Here is a 16,773-nt window from a genome sequence, read left to right as displayed (position 1 = left end):
TACCAGGCTGTTATGCAACCAGTTAGAATGCTTTCTATGTTACATGTATAAAAGTTGGTGAAGATCCTTATGGAGATGCTGAATTTCCTAAGCTGCCTGAGGAAGAAGAGGAATTGTTGAGCAGCCCTGACTGTTGCATCCCTGTGAGCGTTCCAAGACAGATTGTTGGTTATTCTCACTCCTAGGAACTTGACGCTCTCGACCCTCTCCACCTCAGCTCTGTTCATGTAGATAGGGGCATGTGGAGGTGTTGAGCCAGGCAATCTGTTGTACCTGCATGATGTGGGAGCTGGGGGGCCCTATTATGGTTCATAGTGATCACATCTGTAGTATTTGATTGCTTGTGGAGGGTTGTTTTTCAGACTGGAGGCCTGTGACCAGTGGAGTGCCACAAGGATCAGTGCTGGGTCCTCTACTTTTTGTTATTTATATAAATGATTTGGATGCAAGCATTAGAGGTACAGTTAGTAAGTTTGCAGATGACACCAAAATTGGAGGTGTAGTCGACAGCGCAGAGGGTTACCTCAGATTACAACAGGACCTGGACCAGATGGGCCAATGAGACGTGGCAGATGAAGTTTAATTCAGATAAATGTGAGGTGCTGCATTTTGGGAAAGCAAATCTTAGCAGGACGTATACACTTAATGGTAAGGTCCTAGGGAGTGTTGCTGAACAAAGAAACTTTGGAGTGCAGGTCCATAGCTCCTTGAAAGTGGAGTTGCAGGTAGATAGGATAGTGAAGAAGGCGTTTGGTATGCTTTGCTTTATTGGTCAGAGTATTGAGTACAGGAGTTGGGAGGTCATGTTGCGGCTGTACAGAACATTGGTTGGGCCACTGTTGGAATATTGCGTTCAATTCTGGTCTCCTTCCTATTGGAAAGATGTTGTGAAACTTGAAAGGGTTCAGAAAAGATTTACAAGGATGTTACCAGGGTTGGAGGATTTAAGCTATAGGGAGAGGTTGGATAGGCTGGGGCTGTTTTCCCTGGAGTGTCGGAGACTGAGGGGTGACCTTATAAAGGTTTACAAAATTATGAGGGTCATGGATGGGGTAAATAGGCAAAGTCTTTTCCCTGGGGTCGGGGAGTCCAGAACTAGAGGGCATATGTTTAGGGTGAGAGGGGAAAGACATAAAAGAGTCCTACGAGGCAACTTTTTCACGTAGAGGGTGGTACGTGTATGAAATGAGCTGCCAGAGGAAGTGGTGGAGGCTGGTACAATTGCAATATTTAAGAGGCGTTTGAATGGGTATATGAATAGGAAGGGTTTGGAGGGATATGGGCCGGGTGCTGGCTGGTGGGACTAGATTGGGTTGGGATATCTGGTCAGCATGGACGGGTTGGACCGAAGGGCCTGTTTCCATACTGTACACCTCTATGATGACTGGTATCTGAGCTTTGATGCATGTGACACATCAGGGAGGGGGTCAGTTACCTGAATGCTGAGTGAAAAGACGCAGTCACACCCCTTACATTAATGAGCTCAAATTCAATCAGTGGTCAGGGACAGGAAGATGTGACCACAAGCAAAGCAGATGGAGGATCTGGGAGGTAGTGCTGTTTGTCTAACAGATTTGAGATTCTTGCTCCCTGTGTGGTTGAGAGTGAGGGCTGTAGGGAGGATCAACAAAATGACCATAGCACTATGTTACAAGGAGCCATTTAAGAGGAGGGAGAAAAGAAAAAAGTGGTTGTAATCAGGGATAGTATACTCAGGGGAATAGACAATTCTCTGTGGCTAGGATTCAGAATCCCGAAGGCTGTGTTACCTGCCTGATGCCTGACTTCAGGATACCTCATCTGAGATGCAGAGGAACTTGGAGTGGGAGGGGAAAGATCCAGTTGTCGTAGTCCACATAGATATCAATGATACAGGTAGAAAGAGGAAAGAGATCCTGCTGAGGGATTATGAGCAACTAGAGGCTAAAGTAAAAAAACAGAACCCAAAAGGTAATCATCTCTGGATTACCACCTGAGCCACAAGAAATCTAGAACAAAATTAATAGATTAAAGATTAATGTGGGTGAAACAGGTATGAATTCATGGGAATTGGCATCAATACTGGGGAAGGAGGGAGCTGTTCCAATGAGACAGGCTCCACCTGAATCATGAAGGGATCAGAGTCCTGACGAATTGCATAGCTTGGACTTTGGATAAGGCTTTAAAGTAAATAATGAGGGGTGGGTTTAGTTGCATGGAAAATGATGGAACAGGTTAAAGGGGAGGGAGGGCTCAGTAGCAGTTGAAGTTTCCAGAATAAGTGATAGGACAGAATGTATGGAAAGGGTCAGGAACCACAAAATGAGAGAATTCACCCTGCAGTTTGAGAGGGAAAAGCTGGAATCACATGTAATGGTATTACCATTGAGTAAAAGTAACTAAGAAGACAGGAGGGAAGAGCTGGCCAGAATTGATTGGAAGGGGAACCTAGCAGAGGAGACAGTGGAGCAGCAATGACAGGAGTGTTTGGGGGTAATTCAGGAGGCACAGCAGAAATTCATCCCAGGGAAGAAAAAACATGCTAAGAGGTAGAAGAAGCAACCATGGCTGACAAAGGAAGTCAGCGACAGCATAAACATGAAAGATCAGACATACAATGTAGTGAAGGTTAGAGGGAAGCCTGAGAAGACTTTAAATACCAGCAGAGGCCAACTAAAAAAGCAGTAAGCGAGGAAAAGATGAAATATGAGAGTAAGCTTGCATATAATACAAAAGACAATTGCAAAAACAATTTCGATATCTGAAAAGGATAAGAGTGAGGCAAGGGTGGATATTGCATCGCTGGAAAATGAAATTGAAGAAGTAGTAACCATAGAATCCCTAAAGTGCAGATAGAGACCATTGGTCCATCACATCTGCACCGACTGTCCAAAGAGCAACCCCCACCCTATCGCTGTAATCCCACATTATCGTGGCTAATCCACCTCGCCTGTACAGGTTAGGGCTATGTCATAAAGGGCTTGTCATTCTGAGGGGTAGTTGAGAACTCGGAGTCTGTATTCGATGGAGTTTAGAAGGATGAGGGGCCTAAATAAAATGGACATGGAGAAAATGTTTCCACTAACCAGAGATAGTCAGACCCAAGTGCATAACCTCAAAGTGAAGGGACGACCCTTTAGAACTTAGATGAGGAGGGATTTCCTCAGCCAGGTGGTGGTGAATCTGTGGAACTCATCACCACAAAAGGCTGTGGAGGCCGAGTTAAATTGTATATTAGAGACAGAGATAGATAGTTTCTTGGTTGGTAAGGGGATCAAGGGTAACAGGAGAAGGCAGGAGCTTGGGATTGAGAAACATATCAGTCATAATCAAATATTGGAGAAGACTTGGTGGGTTGAATGGCTTAGATCTATTATTTCTTCTGGTTATACACGTCAAAATAAATTATCATTTTGAACAAATGTATCTGAGAATCTGCTAAATTATTCTACACCCAACCGTGGTCTTAGTGGTCTATTCAGTTTATGAGTTTCAGTTAGATCCTGTTGATTCGCCTCATGTAAATCAACATTGCAAGTTAATTTGGAAAAGCTTCTCTTTCAGTGCCTTCACCAGCTATGTGAACAGCATTGAAACAAAATTATATTCTAAAATCAGTATGCCATGGTTCATTTTCTTTTGTTGTTAACAGGAAGCTTATTGCGAATACCTGAAGAGCATAAACTTTATTTCACAAGCATTATTAGAAGATGCCCAATCAAAAGGTAACGGTGCTTGTCAGCTTTGCAAATTGCACATTTTCTTTATGATTTTCTTTGAAAGGTATACCTTCCAGTTAATGGCGACATCGGTATTGTTCTTTGTGAATAAAGCAAGTGCTGAGGTATTTAAAATTAATCATTTGTTGCAGATGAGATGGAGCTGGTAACACCTGAAATGCAAAAGATGCTGAAATTGGCTGATCAGTGCTTGGAAAGAATTAAGACCACTGCTGCTAAACTCGGTGTGTATTATATTTTACACTTCATGCATATTTCTCTTAAAGGAACAAAACAACTTCATTGCCACAATGTCATAAAACAGCAAATTGAATCAACATAGTGACGTTAACATCAAAAAAATATCCCAAAGTTCTTCTGAGGCACTAAAAACATAAATGGAAAGAAAAAGATCAGGAAGTGATCAAATGCATGCTGGAACAGGGGATTTCAAGGAGGATCTTACTGGAGTTTGGAGCACCAAAGTGAGTTATATTTTCGGGAAGGATTTGCAGGATGTGGGAACCTAAGTGCCAGTCACTGATGGTGGCCAATGATAGAGTGAAAAGGAAACCACAAATGAAACAGAGAGTTTGTAGGAAAGGTTTGTAAGGAAGGAGCAAGTCATGGAGATGACCTGTGGTTGGACCATTAAAGCCGGAAGAAAATTTAAAATTTGGAGTAATTGAGGACGAGGAGTCAGTATTAATCAGTGACAGTACAGGTGAGTGGGTCTTACTGTGGGGTGAAATAATGTGGCAGTTGATTGATCAGTTTGGAAGGTGTATGGGAACATTGGAATTCTTGAGTCTGGAAGTGACAAAGGCACAAGTGAGAGTCTCCGTGTCAGGGATGAGTGTTGTTATAGTGAGGGAAGTAGGTCAACCTTGTGACTAAACAGCATTAAAGGAGTCCCCCTCCTTTACTGTTGCTAATTTAATATAGAATTGTGCAAGTTACAAAAAACGTTATTATGACAAGAAACAAACTTTGCATTGTATTCTGTTAATCCTGTTTGAATTAGGATTACTAAAAAGACAATAGGCACTAATCTGCATTTCTTTTACTTACAAGTCTTTCAGAAACTAAACCACCATTAAATATTGCAAATATTTACTTAATAGTGTTTTTAAAAAGTGTTCAGTTTTAAAAATCAAACAATAAAGCACTGTTTTTAAGATTGTTCCAAAATATTTTTAAACATTTATTTCAATAAAGAATCAGGTAATGTTACAGTTTGAGTGCAGAGGAAAAATTTGAAAAGGAATATATTTAAAAGACATTTGGACAGGTGCATGGATGGGAAAGGTTTAGAGGGATGGGGCCAAATGCAGGCAAATGGGACTAATTCAGTTTTGGAAACCTGGTTGGCGTGGACAAGTTGAGCTGAATGGTCTGTTTCCATGCTTATGACTATGATTTTCTGGGCATTTCTCCTCATACTTTCAAGTCACGTTCACAGCAAAAGATTCCATTAGCAGAACAAGTTTCCTGTGAGCCAAAGTCCGTTGTCTTTGCATGGGCGGCACGGTGGCTCAGTGGTGAGCACTGCTGCCTCACAAAACCAGGGTCCCAGGTTCAATACGAGCCTCGGGCAACTGTCTGTGTGCAGTTTGCACGTTCTCCCGTGTCTGCTCCGATTTCCTCCCACAGTCCAAAGATGTGCAGGGCAGGTGACTTGGCCATGCTAAAATTGCCCATAGTGTTAGGTGCATTAATCAGAGGGAAATGGGTCTGGGTGGGTTACTCTTCGGAGGGTTGGTGTGAACTTGTTGGGCCGAAGGGCCTGTTTCCACACTTAGGGAATCTAATCTAATCGTATTCCTGAAATGGACTAACGTGCTACCTGATCAGTAAATGGCTTTTAAATACTGTATATTGCACCAGGGAAGTGACGGATACCCACAACATGAACCTTTCTGTCAAAAGCCGGTAAGTTCTACAGAACCATCCAAAATGTCCACCTGAAGGGTTTATGCCCGAAATGCCGATTCTCACGTTCCTCGAATGCTGCCTGATCTGCTGTGTTTTTCCAGCACCACACTTTTCGAGTCTGATCTCCACCATCTGCAATCCTTACTTTCTCCCTTGTTTTAAATACAACAAACAACCAGAGAGTAAAATAATAGATCTGTACACTTTATACATTATTTTACAACAAAGAAGATGCTGGAAACCTGAAAAAAAAAACAGAAGAGTTTGCAGACAGAGAAACAAATCTAACATTTCGAATTGTCACTAGGTTTGAAACGTTAACTCTATTTTTCAGTCTTGCAGATGCTGCCAGACCTGCTGAGTTTCTGTTTTTGTTTCAAATATTTTCTGATGTTTCTGTGATAAAATCTCTGAGAGATGTTATGTCAATAATGATTCAATGGACTGCTCTTAGTGTCCTCATGTGCTGCAGGCCATTCACAGCAGTCAGCTGAATAACATGGAATGGAGTTTGCTTCATGTAAAGGCATAATCCATCTGTCATGCAGTCAAAGCAAATCAGGTTCAATGCTCGTGCATTTCAGTGTTTTTAAACTGTGTGGAATCTGAGTTTCTCTTGGAAGAAAATTCTCTGAATAATTCAATTATTTAGGATATGAAGAAAGCTGCAGTTATAAAGTATTTTTTCACAACCAGAAATTTCAAAGCACTTTAAGGTCAAAAAGGTGTTTTTAAAGTGTAGTCACTCGAACAAAACATGGTTGTCACTTTGCACACAGCAAGCTCCCACAAGTGGCAATGTGATCATGACTATATAAGTATTTGACAGGTAAGTTGGCCAAGATGCCAGAAAACTTCTCCTGTCTCACATCTGCATAGTGCCCTGGAATATTTTATATCCATCCGTTTAAGATCTCATCCAAGGCATCTCCAAAAATACTGCATTTCTTCAATAATGCACTGGAGTATCATACTTGATTTTTGTGCTCAAGTCCTGAACTTTGTCACTGATTTATCTGCAAGTTTCCATACCCACCAGCAATTAAATCTTTGAGTCCAATTGAGGTGAACTGGAGTTGACATGCAAAATACCTATTATTCAAAGTTAAAAATCACACAACACCAGGTTATAGTCCAACAGGTTTAATTGGAAGCACTAGCTTTCAGAGCGACGCTCCTTCATCAGGTGGTTGTGGAGGACACAATAGTAAGGCACAGAATTTATAGCAAAAGTTTACAGTGTGATGTAACTGAAATTATACATTGAAAAATACCTTGATTGTTTGTTGAGGCTTTCATCTGATCGAATACCATGATAGTTTCACTTCTTTCATGTGTAAATCTCAAAACTTTTTTTTAAAAAGTTGCATTCTCAGGTTAACTGTAACAATTGGTGTTAGCTAGACAATATGTTGAAGGTGTTAGCCCCCTGTGTTCTCTGTCTGTGCCACAACGTTTAGACTGATTCTAATCTAAAAAGCGAGTTAACAGAGTTTTACATGAAATCATGCAGTTTTTTAGCAAAGTACAATGTAACTCTGCAAGTACAAATTCACCCGACAAACGTATATGTATATGTGTGCACGTGTGTGTGTGTGTCTGTCTGTCTGTCTGGGTTGGGGGGGTGTGAGTGTGAGAGAGAGTGTATATGTGTGTTTATGTGAGTATAGAGTGTCTTAGGTCTGTGAGGGGGTGCATGTGTGAGTGTGTGTGTCTGGTGTGGAGGGTTGTGAGTGTCTGTGAGAGAGAGTGTATATGTGTGTGCGTGAGTGTACAGTCATCTAAGTCTGTGATAGATCTAATAGAAACTTACAAGATAATACATGGCTTGGAAAGGGTGAACGCTAGGAAATTGTTTCCGTTAGGCGAGGAGACTAGGACCCGTGGACACAGCCTTAGAATTAGAGGGGGTAAATTCAGAACAGAAATGCGGAGACATTTCTTCAGCCAGAGAGTGGTGGGCCTGTGGAATTCATTGCCGCAGAGTGCAGTGGAGGCCGGTATGCTAAATGTCTTCAAGGCAGAGATTGATAAATTCTTGATGTCACAAGGAATTAAGGGCTACGGGGAGAATGCAGGTAAGTGGAGTTGAAATGCCCATCAGCCATGATTGAATGGCGGAGTGGACTCGATGGGCTGAATGGCCTTACTTCCACTCCTATGTCTTATGGTCTTATAGTCCAACACTGGCATCTCCAAATCATATCATTTAAAGGATCAACAGTTTGTTTAGCAGCAAAAACAAAGTTTGTTTTTCATCCAGGCTCACCTTATAGCTGAGAAAAGCATGTGTGTGTTCTGTGGGATTGATGAACGGTTGAATATTATAGACTTCAGTTGTTTCAAAGTTGTATAGAAAAAAATAAAAACTACTTTTTGCTCAAGGCAGCATCAAAATTCTGCCTCCAATTTAAATGCCAAAATATGATTTGTCATTTTTCAATTTTAGCACATTGACAAAATGAAACCTTTCCTCCGGTCATGCAGTACACACATTGTCAGTTATGTTGATACTTCAAAAGCTTGTTGATTTTGCGTTTTTACATGATTTTTGTCTGTGATAGAATGTAAATTTATGCCATGCATAAAATAATTTTATGCATTCTTATTAGCAATAAGTAGCAGTTTTGTTAAAAGATTTTCTTTAATTTAGTATTCAGAGAAAGATGTACCCTACAGTGAATTGTTGAAATTCCTCATTGCCATTTGCTATGTCTCGTAGGTAAAATGGAAAATAAGCCTGCAGCAAGCCAAGACATCAAACCTTCATACGTGCCAAGTCATCGTAGAGTTGCCTCTGATGGGGGAGGAAATAGCGCATCACTTTTACCTCCTGAAAGCTTAAAAAAAATGCAGACTGCAGAAACGCTGATAACCAAAAGGTTAGAGTGAGTAAGTAGAGATCCCACATTCTTAACAGGGTTTCCACACCCAGACGGAAGTAGTTCAGAGCCCGAGTCTCTGAGGGATGTTTATGGGAGATGACTCCGTGGGCTGCTCTTAAGTACCCATCACTCTAGAGTCTGCAGCTTAAATGCCCGCTGAGTATGATTCCTGCTGTCATGTTACTCCATGGCTAATATTCATATTTTGATTGAAAGTGTAGGATATTATTTGAATACAAGTTAATAGTGCTTTAAAATCACCTTCGCGTTTTATCATAAAATCAAATGCTTCACCTAATGAATGGCAATGAACTAGCCCTTCATCTTATGATTCAGGAGGGGAATTATTGGTGACTCGTTTTCTTCAAATCTTCATGGCAAGAAAATGTTATAGTTTCACTGTGAGACTATCTGAATGTGAACCATACTACAGTCGTCGGGGGTCTGTCCACTACAGTTCACCCAGCTCACAGCCAAATGTTTCATTTGTGTTGCCAAGCTAAGCTCAAATTAATATCACCCAACTACAAAGATCAAGTTACTGTTTGAAACAGGAATCCAGTCTTTGGATTTGTTACAAGAATCCTCAGTCCACTCAACTTTGTGGGACTATAGTTTCATAAAAGAAAGAACTCGGATGCTGGCGATCTGAAACAAACAAAACCAGAAATTGCTGGTGAAACACAGCAAGTCTGGCAGCATTTCTTGAGAGAAAATAAAGTTGACATTTTGAGTCCAGTGATGAGTGTGGTGCTGGAAAAGCACAGCAGGTCAGGCAGCATCCAAGGAGCAGGAGAACCAATATTTCGGGCATAAGCCTTTCATCAGGAAGGCGCTTATGCCCCAAACGTCGATTCTCCTGCTCCTTGGATGCTACCTGAACTGCTGTGCTTTTCCAGCACCACACTCTCGACTCTGATCTCCAGCATCTGCAGTCCGCACTCTCTCCATTTTGCATCCAGTGACCCTTGTTCAGAATTAGAAGCAACTAGGAAATGATGTTATCTATGCCAATAACAGGGTGGAGCTTGAGGAAAGGAGTAAACGGATGGGTGGAGAGAGATCCCAGAGAGAGAGAGAAAAAGAAATGGTAGTCAAACAAAGAGATTATTGATAATAAGCCAGAGAAGAAGATAAGCAAGCTGGAGGAACAATACCTCAGCTTCCACTTTAGAACCATACAGCTTTTAAGGATTCAACATTGGTTTAACAGAGCACATACTTGCATGTCTGTTATTGACCTCTACACCCCAGCTCCTGTCATGACATAGATTGCTCTTAGCACAGCCAAACCATTTTCAACTACACATAGCCCCCTTCATTACTAATCTACCTATTTCACTGCCTACCCTCAACAATTCCTTTATCTGCCTATCTTTTTTTCTGCCTTTCCCTGGGCTCCCTCTCCACCTATCCAAGCTCTCCTTCACCCATCCCCACCCTACCAGAAACCACAATTTCTTAATGTTTGTTTAGAGACCATTGTTCGCAAGCTTAAGTATGAATACTTAAATGGTTAAAGATATAAGTTTATTGGGTCTGGCAAAGCTGTGAGATAGTTAAAGGAATAGTCTGAATTTCTGGCTACTTTTCAATTTCCTACAAATTTCCTAGAGTTTGATTTTTTTTAGAGAACATGTTGAGAATTCCCTCCTGTTTATAATTATATGATGACAATATATGGGAGATGGGGACATAGGTGGTTAAATTTTTTTTTTTAAAACTTGTGTGAAAGTGATTGCTATGAAAGTTGACCCATGATCTTTTTTTGTTTGGAAAATAAGTTTTTTTAAACATATCCCTGAAAAATTGACCATACATTTTTCAAGAATTAACTTCAGAACCAAAGTACAAACTCCACAATCACTTCAAAAATCTTAGTCCATTTTATAGTTAAATGTGACATTTACCATATTTCCTCCAGTTCCTACTTGTCAGCAAAGTCAGGAAGATGTAAATCGATTTGATTTTTGGCTGGAAGGGCAAATTACAGAATAGTGACAAACAGCTCGTGTGAAACAGGATGCAGGGCTTAACTTCAGACCAAACTTAGAATAAATCAAGACCTGAGTCTTGTGTCCTTGATTGTCGCTTTCAGTCTTTGTGGGAAGGGACGACTCAGTCCTTGCCAAGTGAGATTCAGTAAAATATCCACAGATCAAGTATTAGGTCAAGGTCTGGGAATCTGTACTGTGACATCCTCCAGTTGTGCAGCCAGTTCCTTCTGTTCTGGCTCCTGAGCAGCATTGGAATTGCTGACCAAGCTGATGTTATGTCTTCATCTTCTGGGGTCTGGGGGAGGCACTTTAATAAAACAGACAGACAATAAGCGGTTGGTGTGTGGGCGTTGCTTCCTCAATTGTCTATGGGTTCCTTTGAGAACCCCGTGGGTGAGTCAGATGGATGTGTTTTGGTGGAAAGTAAGCCCTGCAAAAACTACCCCTGCAGAAATTGCTTCAAAAAAACTGACCTTTACCTGAATATAAAGAGTAAAACTTGGAACGATTGCAGTTTTAAACAAATCAGGTTAATTTTTGTGACCGAGTATTCAATGAAGATGCTTTAAAGATCTGCTAAAGGCGTATCTGGTATAGATAGGGTGGCAGATTCTGAAACGATTACAAGTAGCTGATAGATGTTGATATAGCTCTAAGCAGTTGAAAAGTTGTCCACATATGAAGCTCAATTGTTTAAAGAATCCAGTCCTGACCAAACATAGCATATATTGTCATTTTAATTGTGTCCACCTTGGTTTAATCAGGTTTTATTAATTTAAGCAAAGTAGAATAAGAATTTTATTTAAAAATCATATATTAACTTGCTACCTTGTGTAGTTAGTTGCATTAACTTTCTAGCTTTGTTTTCAATTGCTAGAAAATCTGTTGTTTTCGAATGAAGACAGGAGGTTTGCAAAGTATTCTTGTCTTCTCCTGCTAAGAATTGAAAGGCTGCTTCACTGTTTTACTTATTTGTAACATTTTAGAGAACTTACTCCATTGGAAGAAGCATCGCGACAGAACCAGAAATTAAAGGCTGCTTATGAGGCACGGATGGCACGGCTGCATCCTAAGCAGGGCATGCAGAAAACTTCACTGGTGAGTCGAATTAAGTACAAAAGATTCAAAAAGTATAAAAAGATTCACATTCCTACAATGTGTTTTGGTTGAAATGGATTTCTAGGAATTGTTATTTTCAGAAACTTTTGAGTATTTGAATTTTGTGGTCCTTTCTGCATCATTTTTCATTATCTATTCATTGATGTAGTCTCAATAAATCTTGCCTTAGAAAAATCTTAAACAGGGTATACCAATAAATAAAGGCACTTGTCTAAGTAAAATTAAATGTTTTGATTTAATTGCAGTTTTTCCCACTAGCACACTGGTACCAAAATATTAATTGAATTGCATGGTCCAGCAGGTTGAAAAATATTGTAGTTTCAAAGGTGGATAAGAGACAAACTTGCATGAGTTGCAAACATTTCTTTTCTGTTAATAACATGCAGTATTAGACGTACCTGCAGTCTGTTATTATTTCTCCCAAATTTGACTGTTTGTGTCAGGAGGAATTGAGTAGAACCATGAGTCATTCTAATAGTTGTACACTTGTGATTTGAGCTTAATATTTAACCCTGTATGTAGATTTGCTTCATGTCAATTATGCTGGAGGACAGTCCGTCACTAAATTCTAATCTTTTTATAAATTATAAACAATATAGAAATTATTGTTCACGATGTAACTGTGAAACCGTAGAAGTAAAAAATATGAGGAACCTGCTCAATCCATTGTGATTATGCCAGTTCTTGTCTACAGCAGTTCAAAACTAACCACTATCTACCTTTGCTTCAATCATTCCATACACAGAGTCATCCGTGCTCTGGAGGTCCACAACCCCCACCTCATGTAATTCAATGGCATTGATCTTTTTGAAATATCTGTTTCTATTCAAAGTCAATAATTCAGGTTCACTCATTTGACTCTCACAAATTTATTCTACTTCTAATGCCATCTTAATTTAATTATGGTGCTTATAAGATCTAGTCTTAAATTAACAGACCAGAATTTAAATTATACTTTTGATATTGTGTTGAAAATTGTTAATTAGATTTGTTTGCTATATTGAAATTCAAAAATATGATGAACGTAGTAATTCTTAAGTCTGATTTGAAGCATGCACTTCCATCTGTTTCTCATGTGAAGTGTCGGTATACAATCTGAAAGGCAACAGGTTAACTAATTATTTGCAATAAGAAAAGTTAAAAATAATTTCAGAACTTTTAAAACATCATGGCTTGCATATATTTTAGTGTGTTTGCAGTTTTTTTAAACTGTCATTTTCAAAATATAACATTTCACTTATTTTGTATATTATCTTATTCAAATGTTTGGCTATTGAATTAACTTACTAATGTTTTAGTTGATAATGTCATTATCTGATGCAACACTGTCAGATTATTAAGAACTTTTCAATAACCTTTAAGCGTCTACTTAGATCAAGGTATTGACATAATTTACTCTCAACCAGTTAAAACAGTGTAAGAGTTTTTTTTAAGAGGGATTAGAGAACAGCACTCTGCTGGCTGTTTACTGAGAAGGATCTTGTTACAATGCTATAACTCCAATCAGCTTTAGTATCTTCAAGCTTGCTCCAACCCGACAGACCTTTTATTTAGCTTGGTTTATTATGTTGTGTGTTAAATGGTTTTTTTTGCTACCTTTTCTCCATTTTGTGATCACTCGAAGAGGTTAAAAGCAGGTAAAGTTAGATCGGCATTGATAGATGATTTTAAGTCAACCTTCTTACTAACTATCAATAATTGAAACTGCCTTTTTTCAACTTGCATTATGCTAATTTGTATCACTTAACATTTTGATGTACTGTTTTTGCCATTTGTAGTCTTACCTCAATATGTAAACAATACTTCGTACAGTGGTGTTGGTTGCAAATTAATTTTGTACCTTTTGGTCATGAACAATTGGAGCTAATTGAATGGAAAATTGAAAGTTAAGTCATTCAACATTTGAAAGCCTTTTAGTGATCAGTTTAAAATCAGCAATGAGACAGTTATGAAGATATTGGATATTTTCTCAGTGAAGGGAGGATAGAGAGGAGAAAGGAAAAGCTGAGAAAACAATTTAATGACTAATGAGATTGAAATTTTACGATGGTGTTCTTGTACGTCACTTTTTTTAAAAGTTTTATATATGGTTAGCATTCTCTATATCTCACAAACTAACTACTAGCTACCACAAAAGAAACATTTCCTGTTAGGGCTCCTTGCTGTTGATTTTTTGACCCTTTCTTCCATTCTTCAGCATAGGGAGAATGTCTGCCTGTGTACTTGGCAAGTTCATTCCCACTCTCTTCAAGTCTTTAATTGCAAACAATCATTTCTGCAGGACACTGAAAAAACTGGAGGTTTTTAAATTGATTCACAGAATCTGGGCTTAATAGCTCGGTTAACAGTTATTGCTCGTCTCTGTTTGTCCTTGAGAAGCACAAAAGCCTTTATAAAAAAGATACTCACAGAGTGCTGTTGGATGGGGAGTTAGAACAGTCATTGCATTTTTTTATTAGCTGTGATATGCTCAAGGATGTCCTTGGGTTTTGAAAGGTGTAGTGTAACTGAAGTTTCTTAATTTCTGTACATCTTTTGACTTTGTTACAATGCATGATCCCATGTTTCAAAAGCTTTTCTGCATTGTTAGCCAGAAAGATCTTTATTGTAAACCCATAGAGGAAATCTCTCAATATGGAAAATTTTATTTTTTGCTTTTTTGTCCAGTTTCCGTTTCTTCAGTTGAATTGTCTGTGAACATGAGCGATTTCTTTACCCCATATCTTTTCAAAAACTAACTTGACATTTTAAGTTTATTTTGATTTGATGGATAATGATTTTCAAAACTAATATTGGTAGGTGAGAGTTAAAAGTAATGAATGACCTTTCCAAAATCCAATGAATTTGGACTGGATTCATTTTCATCTTTCAAAATGTTTGCATTTATTTTGGAGTTGGATTTGCTTAACTCTGAACCCCAGAGCTAACATTCAATAAGGAATATAAAAATAAATGATGATACTTTTTTTTGTGAACTGAGATGTTAGTTTGCAGGACTGGAAAAAAGATTTGCTTCCTGTAACTGGTTTTTAGGTGAATCGTGAAAACAAGCTGCCGAGTAACTAAACACAGTGAGCCAAGTCAGATAAAAGTGAAGCTATCACCCTCACAGATGGAATTACGTTTCACTTGTGACTTTTGTTAAAATATCTATCTCCTAAGCATGAGTATTTTGACATTGAATTTTCTTGTCAAAACGTGTTTTCATTTTCAGAGATTGTCTCTTCAGCGACAGATGATGGAGAACTTGATCATTGCACAGGCAAGGCAGGCGGCTGTATCCTTTTACTATAGTGACATACTGCAGTGCAAATAACTACTGGAGAAATTTAGGGTTGGTCAGGTTTCATTTTGAACTTTAGCAAAGTATTTATAATGATAGCTGTGCATCAGTGGTATATGTTTTAGAATTTTCTGTTTAATAAGTGGGCGGCACGGTGGCACAATGGTTAGCATGTTGCCTCACAGCGCCAGAGACCCAGGTTCAATTCCCACCTCAGGCAACTGACTGCGTGGAGTTTGCACATTCTCCCTGTGTCCGCGTGGGTTTCCTCCCACAATCCAAAAATGTGTAGGTTAGGTGAATTGGCCATGCTAAATTGCCTATAGTGTTAGGCGAAGGGTAAATGTAGGGGAATGGGTCTGGGTGGGTTGTGCTTCAGCAGGTTGGTGTGGACTTGTTGGGCCGAAGGGCCTCGTTCCACACTGTAAGTAATCTAATCTAATCATATAATACCACTTGCATTCCCATGAGTGGGTCACTGTACATCTTTATCTGAAATTCAATTAATTTGAATAAATAAAACAAACAGACACCTGAATTTGAATTACAAGGAATGCAAAATACACGATTTTGTACACTGTGATGTACATGACTTTGAAGTAATTACCCTTGGCAAGCATTGCTGAGATGCCAGCAGTTGTTTCATCTTGCATTAAGAAATTGGTGGAATTCAGAAATCGCTTATTCCAGTAAAATGTTATCATCACTTTCCTTTGTGCATTTATTCATTGTCCATCTGTGTAGGATGATCCTTTCTTGTTTTAATAATTGCCTACCTAATACCAACTCTAGTAATGGTTTTTGATTCCACCCTGCATCTTTATCTCTGAAATCTCCCAAGGATTATCCTTGACCTCCTGCTATTTCTGCTATCTATGTGCTGTTTGCAGCACTATTCAAAGATATGGTGACATGTTTCTCATGAATACAATGTTACACAGCCTGTATCATTCCAACAAAGCACTCAACCCTTCATATGACAAACTGTGTTTGTTAACATGACAAGCTGTGCCAGCTGATCCAAAACTCCTTCCCGTTAAACATTGGAAAGGACAAAGCCATTGTCTAACCCTTGCCACACTCTGCGTACCTTCCTTTTATGCAACTGTGGGCATTGTCATTAGTTGATTTTAACTATTGACAACTTCAGTGTTCTGTTTGATCCTAAACTGAACTTCTGGCACTATTTCCTCCATCTTACAAATATTTCGTACACTTCTGAAGAAGTGTCATACTAAACTCGAAATATTAACTGTTTATCTATCCACAGATGGTGCCAGACTTGCTGAGTTTCTACAGCATTCTCTGTGTTTGTTACCTACTTTCATCCCTGTAACATCAGTCAACCAGACACCATTTTGTCTGGTGCATTTACCATATCGAACACTCCTAGCTGACCTCTTACTCTCACCATTTGCTTACCTAAAACTCTGCCTGTATCCAAAGACTCACCAAGTGTTTCTTGTCTAAAGTCCCTCTTCTCATGGCTTTACATTTGGTCTGGTATTCAAAATTCTCATATTCAACCTATTTCATGTTTTTTCCCCATCTCTGTCTCTGCACCCTCCTTCCAGCCTCAGTAATTACGTCGTTATTCACTTTGAGCTTTTTTTAAAAAGTAATTGTCTCACATAACACTTCTAGTGCTTTGTAACAAATCCCTTTATTGAATGCAGCAATGTGCAAACATTAGCCTTGTTTCCATTTAAAGAGGTTGACCCTGCTTTGGAAAGGGTCAACAATTGATTTAGGGTCTATGATAAGAAACCTGACTAGATGCGTAAACTCTTCCACACCTTTTTCAACAGTCCTACCTTTCAAAAAATGCAGAGTAATGTTTACCATCTTGAATAGTT

General features: G+C 39.1%; 1 protein-coding gene across 3 annotated transcripts in view; it reads left to right on the top strand.

Annotated features, from left to right (window-relative positions):
- vps9d1 (VPS9 domain containing 1) overlaps positions 1-16,773 on the top strand; it is a 74,181-nt gene that overhangs the window by 3,626 nt on the left and 53,782 nt on the right. For all 3 annotated transcript variants that reach the window (XM_072595973.1, XM_072595974.1, XM_072595975.1), the window contains exons 2-6: positions 3,632-3,704; positions 3,851-3,943; positions 8,356-8,515; positions 11,502-11,613; positions 14,849-14,911. In XM_072595973.1, the coding sequence (XP_072452074.1) occupies positions 3,632-3,704; positions 3,851-3,943; positions 8,356-8,515; positions 11,502-11,613; positions 14,849-14,911 (501 nt within the window). The remainder of the gene's footprint in view (positions 1-3,631; positions 3,705-3,850; positions 3,944-8,355; positions 8,516-11,501; positions 11,614-14,848; positions 14,912-16,773) is intronic.

This window comes from Chiloscyllium punctatum, chromosome 26, assembly GCF_047496795.1.
Source record: "Chiloscyllium punctatum isolate Juve2018m chromosome 26, sChiPun1.3, whole genome shotgun sequence".
Classification (NCBI taxonomy): Eukaryota; Metazoa; Chordata; class Chondrichthyes; order Orectolobiformes; family Hemiscylliidae; genus Chiloscyllium; species Chiloscyllium punctatum.
This window is presented reverse-complemented; position numbering and strand designations above follow the sequence as displayed.